The following is a 25,729-nucleotide window of genomic DNA, read 5'->3' as shown; positions in this document are numbered from 1 at the left end:
TCTGATGATGGTACCCAGCTAGAGGAAGTCAGTAACGTGAGCCCAGAGATGGGGGGGGTCCAAGGAGGACAGCAATCTGGCAGTCATGTTCCCCCCAGCTGCAGCGATGAGGTGGGAGGAACATCTCCAATGAGGCAGGATGCCCTCCAGTGGCCAGCTTAAGGGCAGCACAATGCAGAGCGCCACATGTGCAGGGTGCTGCTGTCTGCGCGTTATTCCAAAAGTTCTTTGGTGTGGGCCTTTTTGAGATGAGTGCATCAGATCGCACCGCTGCCATTTGCAACATGTGTCTCAAGCGTATCTCGTGTGGCCAAAACATCAGCCACTTGGGCACCACATGCTTGACCAGACATATGCCGACCTGCCACGCAGTTCGTTGGCAAGCGTACCTAAAAAGACCCACACCAATGAACAAAGCGGACCTCTCCTTGCTCCTCATGAACTGGGATCTCCAACCCCACTATACCTTCAGTCCTCTCAAACCTGCACTGAGTGGAATGAAGGTGTAGGATTAGGTGTGTCACAGCTAAGTACTTGCGGGCAATCTGCTATCGGTACACCGACATCAGATTGTACCAGGAAACTTTCCCTGCACCAGCTGCTGCACCGCCGAAAGAAGTTCACTCCTAGCCACCCACATGCCCAGCAGTTGAATGCTAGCTTGGCTAAATTGCTAGCACTTCAACTGCTGCCTTTTCAGTTGGTAGACTCTGCCCCCTTCCGTCAGTTTGTGGAATGTGCGTTTCCTCGGTGGCGGGGTTTCCCAAAACGCCACTTTACCACGCGGAAGGCGATTTCAGCTCTCTACCGGCATGTGGAAGGCAATGTCTTGGCCTCACTGGACAGGGCGGTCAGTGGTAAGGTGCATATTACCGCTGACTTATGGTCCAACAGGCATGGACAGGGACGTTACCCCTCTTTCACGGCACATTGGGTGACTCTACTGGCAGATGGGAAGGATGCATGACAAGGTGCAGTAGTGTTGGAAGTTGTTCCGCCACCATGCCTCCAAAATGCTACAACTGGTGATTCTGACAAGTCATATGACGCCCAGTCAGGATAACAGAACCACTGTCCGGCTATCTGCTATAGGCCGGGCAGAAAATGGTTAACCAATTTTTTTCCATCAACCCAATTAAAAGTAATATTCCAGCAAAAAGAACTTTACAACTTTTGGGAACAGTGGGGATGGACTAGGACATTCTAACTATTGCCAAGACAAAAAAAGTCAATCTCTCAAATGTGGGCACACTTCCCACTCCAAAAAAAATAAAAATAAAAATATATATGACAATAGCTACAAATACCTAGCATCATATCTAGGCAGAATCGTATATGGAACAGGGCATGTGAATATCAAGCAAAAAGTCTTTCAAAATCCAAAGTCCCAAAAGTACTACTTGTGATCTGCCACTGTAAAGTGAAACTTTACCACACTCTTCATACATGCTTTCTGATTGAGATGGAGAATTATCACACAGGGCTTTTTCATTTCTACAGATTCACTTTGGTAGATGAAGACTGCAAAAGAAATTTCACTTCAGTGGAATTTTAGTTTTACAGTAACAAGTCACAAGTAGTACTTTGACATTTTCAAAGATTTTTATTTTTATTTTCTGCATACTTTTTCTGTAGGATTTAACACTTTTTTCATTGATAGCATGGTATACACTGTAATATAAAAAAAAAACATGACTGCAGGTTATGTAAAGAACTATAAAGGTGGACTTTAAAAATACATACTTCATGCACAAAAAATTGCAGATTGTGGTGAAACATATTTGACACTAAGTAGTGTTAATAAATGAAACACTATATATGCATAATAAAAAAAAAAAGTGGTACACTTTTCTGAAGTATAACTTTAAAAAATTCTCTTTCAAGGTTCATTAGTGTTCAAATTCTTTACTTTTCCCCTGCAATTCTGTCTTTACTTGATGCATCATTAGAACAGTCACAGAAGTGAGATATATTAACCTTTAGAGTACTTTCACACTGAGGTGCTTTTCAGCTCTAAAAATAGCGCCTGTAAAGCACCTCTCATGCCTCTCCAGTGCTTTCACACTGGGGTGGAACACTTGCAAGAGCAAAAAAAAAAATAAGTCCTGCAAGCAGCATCTTTGGGGCAGTGTATACAGCATTCCTACACCGCCTCTGCCCATTGAAATGAATGGGTAGTGCTTCAGAAGCACCACAACATGGGCACTTTTAACCCTTTCTTCCAGCACTAGTGCGGGTCAAATGTGCCCCAATACCGGCCGAAAAGCTCTGTTAAAACGACGGAAAGCGCCACAAAAACTAGCAGAGATTTATCGCTAATGGACCCCCGTCCCAGTTTGAAAGTAGCCTAAAGGAAAAGTCCAGCCTAACACTACATCTATAGACAGGCACGATCTAACACTAACCTATAACCCTGTAATGTAGAAATCAGAATACACACCTTTTTTGAAGCCGATCTAATCCGGTCACCAGCAGCAGAAGCTCTGCAGAGGACACAGCCAGCAAAGGCTATGAAATGAATGGGAAGTGGCATCACCCATAAACCATGGGGCTTCCGTTGTTGTCTGCCTCCTCTACATTCACCTCCACAGCGAAGCCGCTGCTGACAGCTCAGCGTGGGATTGGGTTGGACTGGCTTCAGAAAAGGTATGTATACCGATTTCTTTTTCACAGGCCTAGTGTTAGATTGAGGATGTTTATAGATGTAGCCATTTTAGATATCACACATATATACACACACACACACTTTTTTTTAGACCAATCCCCTAGTACTATAGTAACAGCTGAAATGTTTTAGACATTTCTAAACCACTGATAAAAATACTATAGTCAACTATCCAATACATAATTTGTACACATACACGCCCAATACTCCCTAATGCCCATTCCATTGGCTTGAACCAATATCTTCTCCCAAGTGCATGTTATTTCATTCTACGGACAGAATACTGCCGTGTAACTATTTTCATGTAGCATCATTAGCTTGATGCACAGATTGAGGTAATTTAGACTGCAAAATTCACCTTCATTTTCTTGCATCTCCATTAGCTCTTCCTGGTTCTCTTCTTCCTCCTCGCAGTGGACAACTGCAAGAGATAAGTTTTGCGTTGTATAAAAAAAACACACAATACATGCATCGGACAGAAAAATGTAAAGTGGTAAAACAAATTACCTGGCTTCTCCATGCTCTGGGGAATAATGCCCCTTTTGTCTTTAATTGGCAGCAGGTGAATGACCTCTTTTTCAGGTTCACTTTTCATACGTCTGGGCATTTTCTCATACTTCTCAATCACACTATCCTGTTTTCTTTTTGTAGCATGAACTGGTTGGCTAAAGCAGAATCAGAAAAAATAAAAAAGTTAAATTTGCACACATCGATATATGTTACCTGTCCATGATGACAGCATTCCATTTACGGAACTTATTTAATGAAAAGGCTAAACTACGTTTCTAAACAGTGGAAAGCAGAAGCATGTCACAAAAACAGAAAAAAAAAATAAAAAAAATAGTGTGCAAATGTTTACTGCAACTAGAGTGCATTAGCGTTCATTTAACTTTTTACTTAAAGCAGAACTTCACCCAAAAAGTGCAAGTTTTGCTTTATGTCCTCCCTTCGAAACCACATTTAGAAGAATTTTTTTTTTGGGGGGGGGGGGGATACCTAGTTTTGATAGATACCAGTAGCTACTTCTGCTAAGTTTGCCTAAAAGTTTAGTCCCCTCTCTTTGCCTGCAGTCTTCTGTGGCATATCACAGATCAAGATGCTGCATTACCATTCATAGTACAGAGCAGCTAATGCATGCACAGCAGGAAGATGGATATAAAGCCACAAGGGGTCACAGCCCTTCATAAACATGCTGGCGCTCTGCAAGACCAGCGAAGGACCACTCGGGTGAGGACAGCACAAAATCCTTGGACAGGTGTGTGTGTCCTTTTATTAAAATTCAGCAGATATAAAATAGGTAAAATACTGTCTTATCTCACTTCAATGACCTGTAAAGGCACATTTTTACCCATCTACAAGGTGGTGCATATTTTGCCAAGTGTGTTTACAGTACCAGGATTTTGGGTTTACGCACCCTGTGAAGATTGCACTTTGAAGCACAATTCACTTAGAGTACTGGAAATATAGGACAGCATTTAGCACTTTGTGGGGCAGATAGATTTTATTTATTTATTTTATTTTTATTTATTTTTATAACCTTTTTTATTGTCATCCGTTGATTGATTGTTTTTCTTGATTTTGATTTGATTTGTTTAGTTATCAGTTCACTATTCATCCACACACAGGAACAAAATATACATTGGTATTAACATTCACACAGTAGCACAACACATTTTAGTCTTTAATTTCCACTTTTATTTTAGTGGTAAACACACACACACGTGGTTGTGATAGCAGCAGCTGTATCACAGGGACTTTTTTTTTCTTTATACATTTTAGTATTGGCAGCGCATAAGTAGTTTATATTATTGTGAAACCATGTCCAGTTCAATCGCACAGAAAAATTGGCCTATTGAGAAAATGTTTTCCGCTAATTCCCATGGCAACCGCTCTCTTCACAGTTGGTCAACTGCGTGCTCCACAATAGAGAATGCCAAGAAAAAAGGTACCAGGGCAGACACTAAAACCAACATCTGGGAGAAATCCCATGTCTGCTGTGGTGACACTGATGGCTTCAGAGGTCTGATCCTGTTGGATCAGAGAAAAAAACAGTGCTGATCGTAGCTGACTTAGCAACTCAGAGGGTTGCTCTAGAGAAGAGAGAACACTGAAGGGTGCCTGGAACCCCTAAAGGACCAACATGGCCCAAAGTAAGAATTGTTCTGAGGAAGAGAGTAGTGGCCACAATATGAGACAGCTCCTGAAACTGTGCTAGCACAGGAGTTAGGGCAAGAGACCCTTGGTAAAGAAGACCCCAGAGCAGGGGGTGGTCTGGTAATCTGTGTGGTTGCATGGAAGGGTAGGGGTGAACAGTTGAGTGCCAAAAGCAAGAGATTAGCCTGTAAAGCCAAAAAAGGTACACCATCTGTACCTGGATGACAGAAGGGCAAACTTCCTAACAGCCTGCAAGGATTTGCAACCATCCCTCCACTTGGAAAAGTAGGGGCACCCCTTAATGCCAAAGACTTCCCCAAGAGCTTAAGCAAGATTCTTGCCTCCAGCCCTGTGGACTGCCAGAGAACCGGTCTGGGTTTGACTACTCCTGTTGTAAATGAAGGATGAGACTCAGAAAGCCTTTAGCACACAGAGCTCTTCTGAATGGCTTTGTCCTGGCAGGAGAAAAACGGTAAAAAAAAAAAAAAAAAAAAAAAAAAAATAAAAACACTCCGAAAGGTGCATTAAGCTTTTGTGTTTATTTTATTGGCCAGAATATGAATTTATTCTGGCCATTGAAATAAAGGAATGCTCAAGAGCTAAACATGTATAGCGTTTAGTAGCATTTACATGCATCAGGCATTGTTTCTGCCCAGTACACTCCTTTCTGAAATGCAATTTTGCCGAATTCAAAATTTACGTCCCTAAATCCCTACAGTATGTGTGCATGGACACATAGGCTAACAGAGGGGCATTTAGGGCAGAAAAAAGTAAAACAGGCATTTGACAGCTGCAGCGTGCATGAAGACTTAGATTTCTTAAGATAAGGCAGCTGAATATTCTGACTTCTACCGATATACTTGATGTTAATACTAAGACTTGAAAAGAAGGTGTTCCTTTCATGACCCAGTGAGGCCAGGTGCTGCTTGGGCACAGAATCTGCCTTCCAGCACCTTATAGTGGTTGTAAACCTCAGACAAGAATAATAGTTTTCCTGACACCAAAAGAAAAATAAAGTGACACGGGAGGCAGCTCTAGCTGTGACAGCCTCAGTGCTGTCCCTGTAATCTGTGTAAAGGGGGGTGTGTCCCCAATCAGCTCTCAAAGCTCTTCTCACTGAGACCCCTGCAGAGTGTAATGACCCTTTTTTCTGACAGCTCAGAGAAGCTTAATAAATTCTGGACTTTGAAAGCATGTAGAGAAAAGAAGATTGCAGATAAAAAGGTATAACTGGGATTTCCTTATCTCTGTATCTCCTGAGGTCAATCACTTCACTGGTTCTATGTAAGGGTTTACAACCGCTTCAAGGAGAGTGCTCTGTGAATCTGTGTGGAAAACCATAAGGGTGATCAACTTAGGTGCTTATAAGCAAGCCATCACAACCAAACCGTAGGGCTCCGGGCACCTGTTTCACATGCTCTATCAGAAAGGGGTCCACTGGTGGAGAGATCTAGATGTGGTGAGGTCAAGAAGTAAACCATTTTGCCACAGTAAAACAAAAAATAACAAAGGAAGAAGGTCAGAGGCCTCTAAGGGGAGATCAGAAATGTATTCAATAGGAGGCAGCATAGAAGCAATGCTTACCACCACTACAGTCAGCATTCATGAAGAACTGAGCAAATTGGCCACAAAGTCTTGTGTGACTGCAGCAGAAATCTCTGATGACACAGCAAGTGACTCAGCCTTACCTGACAGGGCTAAGATAGACTCTGATGAGGTAGACCCTATAACCATAGGGTAGCAGGATTTCAGAATGCAGACATCAGTACCCTCAAATTTCCCAGCGCAAATGTCCCCAAAAATCAATAGAAAAGCATGAGCTGGGGTCACCCGTTGCAGCAGCATTGTCACCTCCCAGGCAGTTGGTAGCTAGTCTGAAGGCAACCAAAGTTGCTGAAGACAATTTGTAGAATCAGATCAGGGATTGGAGTTCCATGTGGCTCTTTTCTAAAGTCAGAGCAGCAGATGGGGCAATAATTCTGTGGTGTTTAAAAAAGGTAGGAGTAAGACTAAAGCAAAGGCATTCAACATGCTTAAGAACTTCCAAGTTTGGCTAGATATGGCCTTTCCACATAGCTGACTTATAGAGCACAGCTCAAGCAGCGATATATGTAAAGGGTATGTCTGTGCTAAGAACCAAAATTTAATAAGCAGCTGTGCACTATAACTCAGGCAGATAATATATGTAAAGAGTGCAGCCCTAAAAAATAAAAATGCATTAGTGTGAAAACAAATATCAAAATATACCAAGCATGCAGACAATTGTATATAAACAATAACTGTGAATAAAGTTTAAAGACGCAAAATTACATCACATATGAATAAAGAGGAATCGTGCAAACAAAAAGTTCATATAGTCCCATGGAAGAAAAGAATGTTTGGAAATGATGATCATACACCTGACACCCATCGCCATAATTAAAAATGGAGGCTTACCGGAAAGCCAGCAACCCCTCTTACCCAGAGCTTGGTTGAATCTCTGATCCACCGAGAAAGAAATCCAGATGTTCCTCTCCAATGGCCGTGGATGGTATAAACCAAGAGGTTCACAGAAACTCAGGATACATACATTTCCAAAACACTTTCCTTCCACGGGACTTTCTTTGATGGAATCCAGCTTTATATGAACTTTTTGTTTGCACAATTTCAAGCAGTGATTATTTATATACAGAGAGATGAGCTCCTGAAACTTCATCACTTTATAATGGGAAAAATTGAGAGACAAAAATAGGAAAATTGAGACTACACACAAGACAGAGACAAACAAGAAGAAATAATGCAAAAAAAAAAAAAAAAAAAGCAAGGCCATCTAGCGGACAAGTATCCAGCATCAGAGAGCATCCAGGGCTGAAGGAATCAAGCAACACCACAAGGTAGGACCATCTTACTATAACAGCAAACACAGAAACATATAGAAAATATTTTTACGCAAACTTCTATACTTAAAAATGGAACAGCAGAAAGCAAACACCCCAAACACAGACCCCATTACACAAGCCAAAGCCAGCAGGGGGTCCGATGTCTTGGAGATTGTTTACTCAGAGGGTGAAAAGAACAAAAAGCCATGAAAAAAAACTTCTTAAAGCGGAGCTCCACCCTAAAGTGGAACTTCCGCTCATTGGAACCCTCCCCCCCTCTGGCGCCACAATTGGCACCTTTCAAGGGGGAGGGGGTGCAGATACCTGTACAGTACAGGTATCTGCACCCACTTCCGGCATAGATATCCGCAGAATCTGCGGATATTTACGCCACTTCCTGCGGGTCCCCCGCTGTCTGCTGGGAAACACGGATCCCAGAGACAGCGGGGACCATCCTTATTGCGCAGCGCGACTCGCGCATGCGCAGTAGGGAACCGGGAAATGAAGCCGCAAGGCTCCACTTCCTGATTCCCATACCCAAGATGGCGGCAGCAACACCCGGGAGACGATCGAGAGATCGGCTTCGGGTGCCGACATTGCGGGCGCGCTGGGCGGGTAAGTGTCCTTATTTTAAAAGTCAGCAGCTGCAGTATTTGTAGCTGCTGACTTTAAAAAAAAAAAAAAAAAACGGCGGAACTCCCGCTTTAAGCAAAATCCAGAGACTATTTGCTGACTTCACCAGTACTGAACATGACAGAAAGAAAACCGATTTGTTATTGTATACTGAGGAAACTGAAGCCTGGCATACAGCTTTCTGTAAATACTACAAGAATATTACAAAGGGAGGTATCTGCATGGGCAGATCAAGGTCAGGGATGAGGAAGATAAATGTGTGGTACTCACCCTGAACATATATCACAATGGTACCATCATGGCACAAGGCATAGAGGAGTGTGGTAGACTATGCCATCACAGATACAAACCCCACACTCATCAATGGTTTTACAGTTAACCCACAAACACACCTGTCAGACCACAACCAACTACTGCTATACATCAAATCTTCTAGCAAACCATCACCAAAACTCCGCTGGGCTTCTCTCTGCAACCTGCCACCATCATTTAAATGGTCCAAACAGTCTACCACAAAATGCAGAGAGGTAACTGACAGACCTGACATTAGGTAACAGCTTGAAAACTTCCAAAACAACACCTATGAGATAAGCCCGAGAGGTGTGAACCAGGCAACAAAGGACTTCCATAAAATACTACACACTATCGCAGAAACAGCCAAGCTGAGAAAAGCCAACTACAAAGAAACTGTCCAACAAGCAATCCAATAAATGGTTCGACAAAGAATGCAAAGCATTAGGAACACCATACGGACAGTCTCCAATAACAAACACAGAGACCCTGACAACACTGACCTGATGTATCGGTTACACCCCAAGAAATTAGGGAGAAAATCCAAAACCTGCAAACCAAAAAATCCAGCGGGGTGGATGGAATCCTGTCAGAGATGATTAAACACAGCTCCTCAGATGTACACGCTGCAATATGCAAAGCGTTCAATCTGGTCCTGAGTGCTGGTTACTACCCTACAGTATGGAACCAAGGCCTCATAACACCCATGCATAAGAGTGGAGACCAGTACGATCCAGCCAACTACAGGGGATGTGTGTCAGCAGCACACTAGGAAAACTATTCAACAGTATCCTCAACAAACGGATCCTCAACTTGCTCACACAACACAATGTCCTCAGCAGAAGTCAGGCAGGGTTCATGCCAAACCATCGCACTACAGACCACATCTACACCCTGTACAGCCTTATCAAGAACCATGTCCACAATACAAAACAGGGAAAGATATTTGCCTGCTTTGTTGACTTTAAGAAGGCATTTGACTCAGTGTGGCACCCAGGCCTGTTCCTCAAACTATTGGAGAGTGTAATAGGAGGGAAAACATATGATGTTATTAAGAGTTCATACACTGAGAACAGCTGCAGCGTAAAGGTGAATGGGAAAAGAACCGAACATTTCCGGCAGGCCCAAGGAGTCAGACAGGGCTGCAGCCTAAGTCCAACCCTCTTCAACATCTACATCAATGAACTGGCTGCAGCTCTAGGAGTCCTCCCCAGAACCAGGACTGAGTCTACACGACACTGAGGTGAAGTTCCTGCTGTATGCGGATGACCTCCTACTTCTGTCACCAACAGAGAAAGGCCTACAAGACAGCCTGGAAGTGCTAGAAAAATACAGGCACTACCAATTAACTCAAGCAAAACAAAAATCATGGTGTTCCAAAAGAAAAATAGAAAACAAAACAAAGAGCCCTCCCTTTAAATTAAACAATTGCACTGTTGATGAAACTAACAGCTACACCTACCTCGGCCTAGAAATTAACAAATCAGGAAGTTTCAAGCCAGCCATAGAAGCACTAAAAGACAAGGCACGCAGAGCCTACTATGCCATAAGGAGACAGCTGTACCACCTAAAACCACCAGTGAGAGTCTGGCTCAGAATATTTGATAGTGTCATCACCCCAATTCTTCTTTATGGCAGTGAATTTTGGGGTCCTGTCACCTACCCAGACCAATCCAAATGGGACCCCAGCCCAACAGAAACATTCCATCTGGAATTCTGCAAACATCTCCTCCAAGTCCATCAGAGCACCTCCAATAGTGCTTGCCGATCTGAGTTGGGCAGATTTCCTTTACTTCTTGCAGGACAGAAGAGGGCGTTATACTGGGACCGCCTACAAAACAGCAGTCCCAACTCATACCACCATAAAGCCTTACTGAACAGTAAGGACCAGTCCAAACCATGTGGCCTGCAACAACTCATCACCTTGTCTTTTCCAAACTCTCAACAATGCTGCCTGACAAAATCTCAAATAAAAAACATAACGAATGACTACAAAGAATAATATGTTGGAGAATGGAGAAACAAAATAACAAACTCCAAAAAAATAACTGTTTACCAGTCATTACAGAGAGAATACAAACTGGCCCCATACCTGGAGGTGCTACAAGACCCCAGAGACAGACAGACCCTGAGCCTGTACACACTGAGTGCCCATAGCCTGGAAATCCAATTAGGACGGCACAGACAGACCTACAAGCCCAGGGAGAGTAGACTGTGCCAGCAATGTGACCAGGGGGTCCTGGGGGATGAGGACCACTTCCTACTACATTGCCCAAAGTACTCATCAGTGAGGGATACTCAACTCTCATCCCAGGCTTCACTTCTATAGAAGAGGAAACTCCAATTTCTACTGGGAGAAGAGGAGCAAATGGCGAAGAGTGCTGCCCAATATGTGACAGCGTGTCACCGACTGAGAACTTAAAAATCATTTACAGAGAGACAGAGACATTTAATAAACTGTGATATTTCACCGCTCTTCTCTGAGATATCTGTTCTCACCCTTGTGGCAGTTAAAAATACAGTGTAGATCACTTCTCCCTCTGAATGAATAGTAGTGATCTACAAATGCTTTGAGAATCCTGAACGGCTTCTGTAATCTCGTGATAGCTCGGGAGATTTCAGTATCAGAACCCCAAAGTGAAATACGAAGCACTCCACATATTAAGTTAATAATAAAGATATAATCCCCCTACCCAATAAACAGACACCCCATAACTGTAAAACATAATACACAACAGGTGCATATTTATGTGAATTGTGTATTCTGAAATGATAGTACTCTATTTGTCATGCAGATATGCACCATTCATATAAAAACAATAACATATATATATATATATATATATATATATATATATATATATATATATATATATATATATATATATATATATAGTTATATATAAAATAGTTCAAAGTAATTTTAAAAAAGCATAACAATAAAAATATTAAATTAACAATTAAAATAATAAATATAATAAAATATAGTGTGTGTGTGTGTGTGTGTGTGTGTGTGTGTGTGTGTGTGTGTGTGTGTGTGTGTGTGTGTGTGTGTGTGTGTGTGTGTGTGTGTGTGTGTGTGTGTGTGTGTGTGTGTAGTATATATGGCGTTTTTCACACAGGCGTATCAACATATACACTTATGCAAATGCAGTGTGTACTGGACTCATCTGATGCTCTTAATTTTACAGCCATGTGTGTACACATCACCTTGCATTATCAGCGATGCATCATCTGCGCAGCTGTCAAAATGACAGCACCAGTTGTACTTCTGTAGCCACAACACTGCCTTTGCACGGGTGTACACTGTAATACACAAAGGTCGCAACGGATAGAGATAGATAGATAGATAATCTATTAGGGGTCCAACGGATCGTCACTGATCCGTGATTTGAATGGGTCACCCTGTTCCCTGTTCCTCTCTCCCTTCTGTACAGTGGAGGGGAGAGATCGGATAGAAGCAGCGCTGTGGGCTGGATCTGTAGTGCCCACAGCGCTGCTCTGTAACAATTGCAGTCACAGCCATCCCTCCATACCCAGCCATACTTAGCCAATATTGCAGCGGGGGAGATGTATATTACAGTGGGGGAAGATTGTGAATATTACAGTGGAGACTATATGGTGGTGGAATTTTCACAGGTTTTTGATCCGATCAACGATGCGTTCCATGAGTTTTTTGATCCGTTGCACCGCTAAAATATAATATATATGCACACACACAACAGATGTAAATATATATATATACATTCACAAATATATATAATTGTATAGTTAATGTAATTGTAACCTGCTGTTGGTGTATTTTTCACTGCAGTTAAGAAAGATTTTACTTTCATTTTTGGCCAGGGGCGAAGGAAGAAGCTATTCTCTGGCAGAGATCTCCTGCTAACTCCACCTCTGGGCTGGAGAAGCCAGGAAGGAGAATTTGAAAGAGAAGCACAGAAATAAAGTGGCATCTCTGTTTACTAAACATGCAGTTTCTGTTGCAGTCAATGCAGCCGTTCTGTGTACTGAGATGAGAAGAGGAAAATAGTTCTCCAGGTCTCATCTCAGTATATTAAACCTGCAATGCTCTGAGATAAGGATGATATGAGAGAGTGAGAGAGTGAGAGAACTCCGCTGGGCAATAAAGCTAGCAAAACAATGGACTTCTCAAAAATAAAACGACATTACACTTTATGTGTATGATAATACCTGGAGGAAAGATCTCTAGTCAGGAATGAAGCTCTCTGAGCCATCTCTCGCATAAGCTGCAGGTCATCTTCATCGATCATGTCCAAAGGAAGGGACTCTTCATCCAGCTCATTTTCTTCAATGGCTACAAGATTGTAAAAGTTAATTCATGCCATCACTAAAGTTTCATCAAAAGTGCTTAAAGTGAAACTAAACCCTTTTATCATTCTCAGCCAAGGAAGCTGCCATCTTGGCCTCTGATCTTCAACTGCCATGATGCTGCACACGTGATCAGTTAATACACCAGCTATTTGATAGTTTCGTTGAGAGCACAATGTGTCAGGAATGTAACCGTTTTTTTAAACTGTTAAATCAATGGGTTTAGTTCTGCTTTATTAGCTTGACAGCTACAAGCTAACTGCATGAGAGATATATATTTTGATAATATTAAAAAAAAAAAAAAATGCATTTACCAAAATGTAAGTGTTGAGGCCTGCAGAGCATTGCAACCATGACCAGTGCCCCATGATACACATGCTCCATCACCGTTTACCTCTAGCTGAGGTACAGACCTTGTTGAGGTATCGAAATACAGAGCAGTAGTGAACGAGGGATCACCTGCATGTTCCTTGAAAGTAAAAATCTGTCACTGTGGCAGATGGGACTCTTAATTGTTGGTAAACAATCCTACATCTGGATGAAAAGGCTATGTGGGCATACCACTTGATTCAAGTAAGATGGGGTGGTCTGTTTTCATGTTACATCCTAATATGTTGTCAACATGAAATCATAACTAAAGAGAGCCTTTTGATTTAATCAGCAGTTGGATCAAGGAAGAAAATACTTCCAGCATATATTGGTAATCACAAGCAGCTGCATTCAGAATCAAAGTTTGTAACATTGATAATATCCTTTACAATAAATCAGTACTAAACCCAAAAGGTAAACAATTATATTGCAGCTAACCAATTCCTAGATGTGATGAATGCATTCTTTTTTTTATGGCTTTCTTTCTTTTATTTTCACCCTGTGATTTGGCCAGTAATTCTGTTGCTTTTCAACAGAAAAGACTCTCCTGCAAATGCAGCATTTTGAAGGGACAGGGGTGCTTACAATGATGAACTTTTTTTTTTATTATTCATGTAAAGCCTTTATCCTATAAAAGGAACAAAACTGCAGCTGTAACTGCATGTGTAACGGCAGTGAGCTGAAGTTCCACTTCGATTTGTTAGTGTATTTAAATCTGCTAGTACACCCAACATACACCAGACTGGTAATGCGGCTGTCCAAAGGTGCTCCTTCATCCAGAGTGGGGGCACACTAATACAGGAGGCGTGTTATGACCAAATTACCAAGTGAAAACAGAGGGGGGGGGAAATATTGAAGAAGAAAAAAAGTAAATACAGCCACCGCATCAAAGGATTGGTGAGCTGCAATATATATTACATTTTGATTTTGGATTTAATACTGCTTTAAGCTGATCTCTTACACAAATATATCTAGAAGTAATCAGAAAGATTACAGTTTCCATTTAATTTATAGTGCAAGGATACCCTGTGCACTGCTATTCATTAAAAGCTACATTTAAATGGTCCTGTCGGTACCTGGCTGTTTCTTCTTCACGTTATCCAGGGGAATAGGTCTTTTGGAGCTGACATCCCGCACAGCCTCCCGCAGCTTCTTCTGTTCTTTCCTGTATTTCTTTGCAGAGCTCTCCTGTTTGAATTGCTTGTTCTTTAACTTATTTTCAAGTTTGAGTTTGCTGGTCTTCAGCAGCTTGCGAAAGCTAGGCGCTTGTTTCCGATGTCTCCTCTACATAAGAATAAGAAGCATAGGAAGGAGTTCTTTGTAAAAAGCTAGACACGTTCACAGAAATACATTTGCACGCTTTAAAGAGACACTTGTCAGTTTGCTTGTTCACAGCCTAACAGTGTCTTCGGGTAGCCCCTCTTCCCCAGCACTAACCTGTCCAGGCTCCCTAGTTGCCTGACTGCTGCACAACATCCTAAGATCCATTGTTAAATCTTACCTGTGTGGGTGACATCACTGCTCCCCACACATGATAGAGTTCAGGTCTTCCTCATACTTGGAAGCCCTGCTGCATTAGAGCAAAGGAGCAAGGGCTTTGTTGGGAGTAGATAGGTAAGCATGGGCGAGTATAAATTGTTCAGGGGTGGGCAATTTCTAACACTGTCAGAAGACAATGTTACTTTGACCTAAATGGGCAAATCTTCAGCTTCCATGTTATTTTCAAACAGCCAATGGGGATGGCTGCGAGACTGGAGAATGCAGCTCCGTTCTGTCCTGTGTGCTGTCAAGTGACTGCTAAATATGCGATGAAAGGTACTCTGGGTATCAACTGTGCAGCACTGAAGAACAGATTGCATTCAGCTTTTTTATTTTTGATACATAACACAGATTTTTATATTAGGAGTCAGTGCTGCACTTTCTGGGTGATTGTTACAGAGGAGCATTTTTTCCCCACACACCTACGCTGTAGCATGTCACCGCTAGCTCCATATTTTACTGCGGGACAGGATGTGTAACTGCCATTTTTCCCACACTGGAAGAACATCAATCACCGCTAAGACACACAGAAAACAACTGCTTTCTGTGTGTCCCATTTGCGTTGCAATGCAGCCCACAGACACGTTACAGTGATCGCTGCATTTAATCACATAGTATACTGTCACTTTGCACAATTCAAATAAAGTTGCGGCATCTTACTGCAGATAGAGCAGAGACCTGTCACCAGTGGCGGCCCGCCCATAGGGGGCGCCCGGGCGCCGCCCCCCCTCTCCCTAGGTGCAAAAAAAAAAAAAGTTAAAAAAAAACAAAAAAAAAACGGGCCCTTTAAGACATTTAAAAAAAAAAATAAAAAAAAAAATGTCATTTAACAATTTAACATAGTGTACTGTGGCGCCGGTCACAGTGCACTATGAGAAGCGCCACGTCGATGCAATCACAAGATTGCATCCATGGCGCTTCATTTGCGGGTTAAAAACCCGCCTTGCGGCGCACTGCAGAACGCCGACTAGCTTCCGCCCGTAAAATCACTGTGATTCTACGGGCGGGAGCATTGTCATTCTTAGACAGGCAGTCACTTCCGGCTTTCGGCTGCTTCACGAAACCCGGAAGTGACGTAGGCAGCTCCGTTCCTTAGCCCGAGCGGAGCTGCCAGACAGTGAGAGGTGAGTCACTGCATAAAGGCTTTCTAGCCTCGACTTTGTGGAGAATGTTCGTGCATTTAGCTGAATGAATGCAAAAAGCTTTCACAGCCAGAAAGGTTTCCCCAGGCCAGGCGACTTTTGCCGTGGCCAATCAGAGAATGAGCTCTGAAGGGGGAACTCCACGCCAAATTTCTGAAAAAAAATTTGACGTGGGTTCCCCCTCCGAGAGCATACCAGGCCCTTAGGTCTGGTATGGATTCCAAGGGGAACCCCCTACGCCGAAAAAACGCCGTGGGGGTCCCCCCCAGATCCACACCAGACCCTTATCCGAGCACGCTACCCGGCCGGCCAGGAAAGGGGGTGGGGACGAGCGGGCGGCCCCCCCCCCTCCTGAGCCGTACCAGGCCGCGTGCCCTCAACATGGGGGGGTGCCTTGGGGGAGGGGGGGCGTGCGGCCCCCCCACCCCAAAGCACCTTGTCCCCATGTTGATGAGGACAAGGGCCTCTTCCCGACAACCCTGGCCGTTGGTTGTCGGGGTCTGCGGGCGGGGGGCTTATCGGAATCCGGGGGCCCCCTTTAATAAGGGGGCCCCGGATACCGGCCCCCCACCCTATGTGAATGAGTATGGGGTACAATGTACCCCTACCCATTCACCTGTGAAAAAAAGTACAAAAAAAAAAACACAACACAGGGTTAAAATATTTTATTGCACAGCTCCGGGGGTCTTCCGTCTTCGGGGGGTCTTCTCGCCGGACTCCTCCGCTATCTTCTTGTAGCTCTTTTGCTAGCGGAGGAGTCCGGCTTTCTTCCTCCCCGCCGCCGGCCTCTTCTCCCGACTTCGGGGGTCTTGTCCCCCTCTTCGGTTCTTCTGCCGGGCCACCGCGCCTTCTTATAGCTCTTTTAGAGGCGGTGGCCCGGTCTTCTGCTGCCGCCGCCGCCGCCGCCCGTTCTTCTTCTTCTTCTTCTTCTTCTCCTCCTTCTTCTTCTCCAGGAGATGTTGCCTCGACGATCTCCCTGGCCGGAATGCCAGGGACGCGCTGCGCTGCTACTTATATAGGGACAATGGGGCGGTGTCACATGGGTTGATGTCACAGTCGCCATGTGACATCAACCCATGTGACCAACCCATGTGACATCAACCCATGTGACACCGCCCCATTGTTCTTCTATAAAAGTGGCAGCGCAGCGCGTCCCTGGCATTCCGGCCAGGGAGATCGTCGAGGCAACATCTCCTGGAGAAGAAGGAGAGGAAGAAGAAGAAGAAGAACGGGCGGCGGCGGCAGCAGAAGACCGGGCCACCGCCTCTAAAAGAGCTATAAGAAGGCGCGGTGGCCCGGCAGAAGAACCGAAGAGGGGGACAAGACCCCCGAAGTTGGGAGAAGAGGCCGGCGGCGGGGAGGAAGAAAGCCGGACTCCTCCGCTAGCAAAAGAGCTACAAGAAGATAGCGGAGGAGTCCGGCGAGAAGACCCCCGAAGACGGAAGACCCCCGGAGCTGTGCAATAAAATATTTTAACCCTGTGTTGTGTTTTTTTTTTGTACTTTTTTTTCACAGGTGAATGGGTAGGGGTACATTGTACCCCATACTCATTCACATAGGGTGGGGGGCCGGTATCCGGGGCCCCCTTATTAAAGGGGGCTCCCGGATTCCGATAAGCCCCCCGCCCGCAGACCCCGACAACCAACGGCCAGGGTTGTCGGGAAGAGGCCCTTGTCCTCATCAACATGGGGACAAGGTGCTTTGGGGTGGGGGGCCGCACGCCCCCCCTCCCCCAAGGCACCCCCCCATGTTGAGGGCACGCGGCCTGGTACGGCTCAGGAGGGGGGGGGGGGCGCACGCTCGTCCCCACCCCCTTTCCTGGCCGGCCGGGTAGCGTGCTCGGATAAGGGTCTGGTGTGGATCTGGGGGGGACCCCCACGGCGTTTTTTCGGCGTAGGGGGTTCCCCTTGGAATCCATACCAGACCTAAGGGCCTGGTATGCTCTGGGAGGGGGAACCCACGTCAATTTTTTTTTTCGATTACATAAGGGGCGTGTTTTATGAGAAGTGGGAGGGGCCAAAATGGTGGGCGGGGTCATGATGGGCGGGGTCTGGCGCCCCCCCATCCAAAAACTTCACCAGCCGCCACTGCCTGTCACACAGTATGAACGGACCCCTATAAACTCTCATGTTGTATATGCTTCATGGCAAGATTGCCTGCTTCACCCCGGGTGCTGGCTGACCTTGTCCTGGCACTACCCATACTTGTTCTAGGTCTGTATAAACGCCAGAGAAGCTCAGCATGTTGTCATCCTGTATTATCAGAAAGGCAAGCCAGCAGCATGTCTCTCCCATGCATGAACTCCTGTAATTGCCAGGCTTCCCGTTCACTAGAAAAGTCACTCCATTCATTTCTATCAACAGACCAGTGACTGGCAGCTGTAACGGTGGAAGAGCAGGAAAAAGGCAGTGCCCAGATAAGTCATACACTCACCGGCTTCATGGTATATCCCTGGTACGGCTCCGCTCCACACGTGTAGACAACAGGAAGTGAGCAGCGACACAGACAGCGCTGGCTAGAAGAGCCCTGCAATGTCCTGTACTGAAGATTTGTGTGAGCGCCACCTGCCGGCTGCAGAGGGAAATCTTCCGCCCACTGCACAGTGCACAGAGCTCTCTACAGGTTTACAGAAATAGGTCTGATGGTACTAGAGGGGTGAACGGGGGGCTGAATGCTAATGCAGCGCTGGTAAGCCTCTGAGAAGAAAGAAATTGGCAGCTGGTAAATGTTGGGAATTTAAGTATTTTCCCAATCCTACAGTTCTCCTTTCCTGGGAGAGTGGATAAGAACTTAAAGCGGAGTTCTTCCCAAAAGTGGCAGCTGATTTGCCCCCCCCCCCCCTCCCCCTCCCCCTCTGGTGCCACACGGACACTTGAGAAAGGAGCGCGCATGCACCTTAACCACTTCAGCTCCGGACCAATAAACACCTTAAGGACCAGAGGTCTTTTTGCAATTTCGCACTGCGCTGCTTTAACTGGTAATTGCGCGGTCATGCAATATTGCACCCAAACGAAATTTGCGTCCTTTTCTTCCCACAAATAGAGCTTTCTTTTGATGGTATTTGATTGCCTCTGCGATTTTTTTTTTTTGCGATATAAATGGAAAAAGAGCGAAAATTTTGAAAAAAAAAGATATTTTCTTCTTTTTGTTATAAGAAAAATCGAATAAACTAAATTTTAGTCATACATTGAGGGCAAAATTTATTTAGCCACATGTCTTTAGTAAAAAAAATGTCAATAAGCGTATATTTTTTGGTTTGCGCAAAAGTTATAGCGTCTACAAACTAGAGTACATTTTCTGGAATTTACACAGCTTTTAATTTATGACTGCCGATCTCATTTCTTGAGGTGCTAAAATGGCAGGGCAGTACAAATCCCCCCCAAATGACCCCATTTTGGAAAGTAGACACCCCAAGGAAATTGCTGATGGGTATGTTGAGCCCATTGAATATTTATTTTTTTTGTCCTAAGGGATTGAATAATGACAAAAAAAAAAAAAAAAATTTTTTTTACAAAAAGTTGTCACTAAATGATATATTGCTCACACATGCCATGGTTATATGTGGAATTGCACCCCAAAATATATTCCGCTACTTCTCCCGAGTATGGCGATACCACGTGTGTGGGACTTTTTGGGAGTCTAGTCGCGCAGGGCACCCCGAAAACCAATCACCACCTTCAGGATTTCTAAGGGTGCAAATTTTTGATTTAACTCCTCACTACCTATCACAGTTTCGAAGGCCATAAAATGCCAAAATAGCACAAAACCCCCCAAAATGACCCCATTTTGGAAAGTAGACACCCCAAGCTATTTACTGAGAGGCATGTTGAGTCCATGGAATATTTTATATTTTGCCACAAGTTGCGGGAATATTACAAACTTTTTTTTTTTTGCACCAAGTTGTCACTAAATGATATATTGCTCACACATGCTATGGGCATATGTGAAATGACACCCCAAAATACATTCTGCTGCTTCTCCCGAGTACGGGGATACCACATGTGTGGGACTTTTTGGGAGTCTAGTCGCGCACGGCACCCCGAAAACCAATCACCACCTTCAGGATTTCTAAGGGTGCAAATTTTTGATTTAACTCCTCACTACCTATCACAGTTTCGAAGGCCATAAAATGCCAAAATAGCACAAAACCCCCCCAAATGACCCCATTTTGGAAAGTAGACACCCCAAGCTATTTACTGAGAGGCATGTTGAGTCCATGGAATATTTTATATTTTGCCAAAAGTTGCGGGAATATTACAAACTTTTTTTTTTTTTGCACAAAGTTGTCACTAAATGATATATTGCTCACACATGCTATGTGCAGAAGTCAAATTACACCCCAAAATAAATTCTGCTGCTTCTCCCGAGTACGGGGATACCACATGTGGGGGACTTTTTGGGAGCCTAGCCACGTACGGGACCCCGAAAACCAAGCACTGCCTTCCGGATTTGAATATAAAATGCTATAAAAAACAAACTAACCAGAGTCACCCGTAACACTTATACGGTGATCAGTGGTGAAAGGGTTAACTAGGGGCAATCAGGGGGTTCAAATTTTTATTAGGTAGTATATGGGGGTCCCTGGCGCTATATAAAAACCTGACGGGGAACCTAAATAACTAACTGGCTAACCAGCGTCACCAGTGACACTTATACTGTGATCGCTGGTGAAAGGGGGTGAAAGGGTTAACTAGCAGCAATCAGGGGGTTAAAACCATTATTGGGTAGTATATCGGGGTACCTAGCGCTATAAAAACCTGGCGGTGAACCTAAAAAAATAACTAGCTACCTAGCGACACTAGCGACACTGATGCAGCGTTCAGAAAAATTATCGCTTAGTGACACTGGCAAAAGGGGGTGAAAGGGTTAACTAGCGGAAATCAGGGGGTTAAAACCATTATTGGGTAGTATATCAGGGTACCTAGCGCTATAAAAACCTGGCGGTGAACCTAAAAAAATAACTAGCTACCTAGCGACTGTAGCGACACTAATGCAGCGATCAGAAAAACGATCGCTTAGTGACACTGGCAAAAGGGGGTGAAAGGGTTAACTAGCGGCAATCAGGGGGTTAAAACCATTATTGGGTAGTATATCGGGGTACCTAGCGATATAAAAACCTGGCGGTGAACCTAAAAAAATAACTAGCTACCTAGCGACACATGCAGCGATCAGAAAAATGATCGCTTAGTGACACTGGCAAAAGGGGGTGAAAGGGTTAACTAGCGGCAATCAGGGGGTTAAAAACATTATTGGGTAGTATATCGGGGTACCTAGCGCTATAAAAACCTGGCGGTGAACCTAAAAAAATAACTAGCTACCTAGCGACTGTAGCGACACTAATGCAGCGATCAGAAAAACGATCGCTTAGTGACACTGGCAAAAGGGGGTGAAAGGGTTAACTAGCGGCAATCAGGGGGTTAAAAACATTATTGGGTAGTATATCGGGGTACCTAGCGCTATAAAAACCTGGCGGTGAACCTAAAAAAATAACTAGCTACCTAGCGACACTAGCGACACATGCAGCGATCAGAAAAATGATCGCTTAGTGACACTGGCAAAAGGGGGTGAAAGGGTTAACTCTAGGGGCAATCAGGGGGTTAAATCTTTATTGGGGGGTGATAGGGGGCTACCCTGGACCTAACACTAACTGTCCTGACAGTTTTTACTGTCACAACTGACACTGAATGCATTGATCAGTGACACTGTGACTGGGGGGGGAGGGGGGGCGGGGGGGGGATCGGGGGGCGATCGGGGGGGGGATCGGGGGGGGTTTGTGTGCCTGTGTGTACCTACATGTCAGTGTAGTGTTGGTGCACACTTACTTTTACTGTTCTCCTCGTAGTCCGGTCAAAAAGACCGCCCCGAGGAGAATGACATCACTTCCTCCTTCCTGTGTAAACAATACACAGGGGAGGAAGCTTCTCATTGGCCAGGAGCGATCCAGAGGGGGTGGCCGAAAACCAACGGCCATCCCCTCATCACGGAGCGCTCCTGGACCGAATCGGACCGCCGTAACCAGCGGGAGGGGGTCCGATCGGACCCCCCACCCGCTGGAAGGCAATCACGTAGATGTACGTGATTATGCCTGCCTGTGCCATTGTGCTGACGTACAATGGCAATACGGCGGTCCTCAAGTGGTTAAGGACTCTAAGTCACTTTTCTGTTTTTGCTTTTATTACATTTGGCACCTTTTGGGGGAGGGGGGGTGGATACCCGTTTATGGCAGGTGCCTGTCACTTCCGGGAGACTGCACCATGACGACACTGGAGCGGTGCGCTGGCAGGACGCTTAAAAAAGTCCTACTAGCAGCATCTTTGGAGAGGTATGTATACCGCTACTGCCCATTAAAATCAATGGGCAGCGCAACTATACCGCAGGCAAAGCGCTGCTGCAGCAGTGCTTTGCGGGAGGTTATAACCCTTTCTCAGGCACTAGTGGGTGGTAAAAGCGCCCCACTAGTGGGCAAATAGTGGTGCAAAATTGATGATAAAGCCCCTCTAAAAATAGTGGCGCTTTACCGCAGACACCCACCGCCCCAGTGTGTCTTTAGCTGCTGACTTTAAATTTTTTTGTTGGGGGGGGCTGAACTCATCTTTAAAGCGGGAGTCCGCCGTTTTTTTTTTTTTTAAAAGCCAGCAGCTACAAATACTGCAGCTGCTGACTTTTAAAATAATGACACTTACCCGCTCAGCGCGCCCGCGATGTCGTCACCCGAAGCCGATCTCTCGATCGTCTCTCGGGTGCTGCCGCCGCCATCTTGGGTATGGGAATCAGGAAGTGGAGCCTTCATTTCCCGGTTCCCTACTGCACATGCGCGAGTCGCGCTGCGCAATAAGGATGGTCCCCGCTGCCTCTGGGATCCGTGTGTTTCCCAGCAGGCAGCGGGGGACCTTCGGAAAGGGGCGTAGATTCTGCGGAAAGGGGCGTAGCTTCTGCAGAATCTAAGCCGGAAGTAGGTGCAGATACCTGTACTGTACAGGTACCTGCACCCCCCCTCCCCCCTGAAAGGTGCCAATTGTGGCGCCGGAGGGGGGGAGGGATCCAATGAGCGGAAGCTCCACTTTAGGGTGGACCTCCACTTTAAAGATGAACTCCAAACACAAAAGCTTTCATTTACAATCCCATTTCCAAAAATGCTTGGACGTTATCTAAGATATTCATGAAAACAGAATGCAACAATTTGCAAATCTCATAAACCCATATTTTATTCAGAGTAGAAAATAAAAAACATATCAACATATAAATTTCAGCTTTCGGTGCTGTCACACTTCAAATGACAGTTGGACAGTCATGCAGTACTGTACCCATATGACATTTTTATCATTTTTTTTTAGACAAATAGAGCTTTCTTTTTTTTGGTATTTAATCACCACTGGGTTTTTTATATTTTGCTAAAGAAATGAAATAAGACCGGAAATTTAGAAAAAAACGTTTTTCTTAGTTTCTTCATTGATGAGGTGGCACTGATGGTCACTGATAGGCAGCACTGATGATCAGGACACTCATTACCAATGTAAGCAGTTTGCTGACAGGCTTGCCAGATATCAGCAATCCTTTCCTCACACAGATACAGCTTGTGAGGAAAGGACTACCGATAACAGACAAGTCAGTTTACATGTGATCAGCTGTGATTGGATACAGCTGAACACATGATAAAGGGCCGCTGTGATTGGCCTTTTACCCTGATCTGTGATCAGCTGTGTCCAAAAGACACAGCAGTCACAGAGCGTGCCCACTGCTACGGAAGAAGCTCTTATTAGGATCATAATGCGTGTAGGAGCAGAAGCCACACTGATGAGATATACTGTTCTGGATATGTGGATGCATTGGCCATAATCTATGTCATTTTATGCTGTTACCATAGCACTTGGGATGCTTTTTTAATGTGAGTTCCTTTATGTGGGAGTTTTAATAAAATATTATCAGACATCCCAACCTGCAAAAACCAATTTCAGGGAGGTGGTGCCACATGACGTGCCGCTCCACGCAAGCACCCCCACCATCAGAGTCTGAAGAGTTCCCCTTTACATCAGGGCAGCGGAAACAACAAATGGGCTCAGCCAACCTGCCAACAGACATTGGGGAGGGTCATTGTGATCTGGATTCATACAGAGAGATGAGGAAATCACCTAAAATCTGTACTCCCCTTTGATCAGTGTCCCCCTGCCCCCAGACAAGGTCACCTGCGACAATAATTGAGCAGTCAGGATTTCCCACCAAATGATTTCACCTGCCTCCCAGTTACTAGCACTCCTCTATAACTCCCATCATGTGTGTAGACCCCTCAGGGGCTGCTTGCATAGTCACCTTGCTTTGTATGGAAGCAAACAGAGAGCCAGGCAGGAACACAGTGCTGCCAGAGAAGACATTGCCATGTATAACACAGTAATAAATGTCGTCCTCATACTCACCAGCTCTCTCACTCACTCCTCCCTCTGTTTCAATCCAACACAAGCTCCCGCCACACAGCTGCCACTCACCTTTCATTGGCTGTCCTGGCTTCCTAACTCTCTCTGAGCTGGACTGGCAGAGGGCAGGGTGCTCAGTGATTGGGGGAGTTTGAGGGTTACCAAATGAGGGTGGGGCTCTCAGTGATCAGGGAGCTTGGGGGTTACGAGAGGAGGGCGGGGTAACAATCTGGGACACATAGGAAGTCCTGGGCTGCACCTGCTTTGGCACAATTGATCCCCGTAGCAATGCCACTGCCTCCCCTGGCTGGGAGGAGGGGGTGGCTTAGGCTGCTGTGGTTGTCAGCCAGGAGATCGTGCCATACTCACGGGTGTCCATGAGGCCACCGTTCCATGTGGGAGACTCCCATGAGTCGCAGGAGACTTGGGATGTCTGGATTATACAGAGAGCACTATTTCTGGTCCCATTTTGTTTATGCATGCATATCTACTTGATAGTGGTATATTGCTGGAGAAGAAAAGTCTGAAGGACAGCAGATGCCTAACAGCCCATGGTGGGGCGAAAAGCGTGTTATGACCTTAATACATCATTAGGGTTCAATAAAAGAAGGTGAGTGTGTGATATGAGCACAGGATGGCTTAGTGTGATATGAGCACAGGTGACACCTGGATAGGATTTTTTAGAAGTTGAGAGGAAGTATTAAAATCACAGCACATTGGTAGAGGACTTTTATGGACAATTAATATAATTTGAAGACGAGGACATTTTGTTTTTCAGTTTATTTATTCGGATTGCGCTACATCTAAATGTATGGTATATGTACTGTCAGAACATTTGGGGTTAAAAGACTATATATTCATATATATATATATATATATATATATATATATAGGCCTTTATATCATGTATATTTTTCATGAATGCTTTGAGCAGAACCGAAGCTATCTTGTATCTCTTTTTAAAGTTGAAATTAAAGCGGTTCTCCACCCTAAAGTGAAAGTTTCGCTCATGTGATCCCTCCCCCCCTCCGGTGCCACAATCGGCACCTTTCAGGGGGGAGGGGGGTGCAGTTACCTGGATAATCCAAATATCTGCACCCACTTCCGGGACAGACGGCCGCAGATGCCCCCCCCCCCCGTTGTGTTCTGGGAAACTCACAGTTCCCAGGACACAGCAGGGACCATCAGAAACGCGCAGCGCGACTCGCGCATGCGCAGTAGGGAACCGGGCAGTGAAGCCGCAACGCTTTACTTCCCGATTCCCTGACAGAGGATGGCGGCGGGGACAGCAGAGAGATGGGCGATCGTCTCTATGGGTGGCCAATCTAAAATGGCCAC

General features: G+C 45.0%; 1 protein-coding gene across 1 annotated transcript in view; it reads right to left on the bottom strand.

The window, feature by feature from the left end:
• The window catches only part of NOC3L (NOC3 like DNA replication regulator), a 122,493-nt gene extending 104,053 nt beyond the window's left edge, over nt 1–18,440 (bottom strand). The window contains exons 1-5 of the mRNA XM_077454239.1: nt 18,417–18,440; nt 14,379–14,586; nt 12,796–12,919; nt 3,173–3,330; nt 3,024–3,086 (exon numbers count right to left, since the gene is read on the bottom strand). Coding sequence (XP_077310365.1) covers nt 3,024–3,086; nt 3,173–3,330; nt 12,796–12,919; nt 14,379–14,586; nt 18,417–18,425 — 562 coding nt within the window. The 5' untranslated portion in view covers nt 18,426–18,440. The remainder of the gene's footprint in view (nt 1–3,023; nt 3,087–3,172; nt 3,331–12,795; nt 12,920–14,378; nt 14,587–18,416) is intronic.
• Nucleotides 18,441–25,729: the final 7,289 nt, after the last annotated feature.

The sequence above is a fragment of the Lithobates pipiens genome, unplaced genomic scaffold, assembly GCF_037356315.1.
Source record: "Lithobates pipiens isolate NorthernLeopardFrog02 unplaced genomic scaffold, aLitPip1_a1.2 Scaffold_25, whole genome shotgun sequence".
Classification (NCBI taxonomy): domain Eukaryota; kingdom Metazoa; phylum Chordata; class Amphibia; order Anura; family Ranidae; genus Lithobates; species Lithobates pipiens.
Note: the sequence above shows the minus strand (reverse complement) of the source record. Positions and strands in the feature narration are given on the sequence as shown.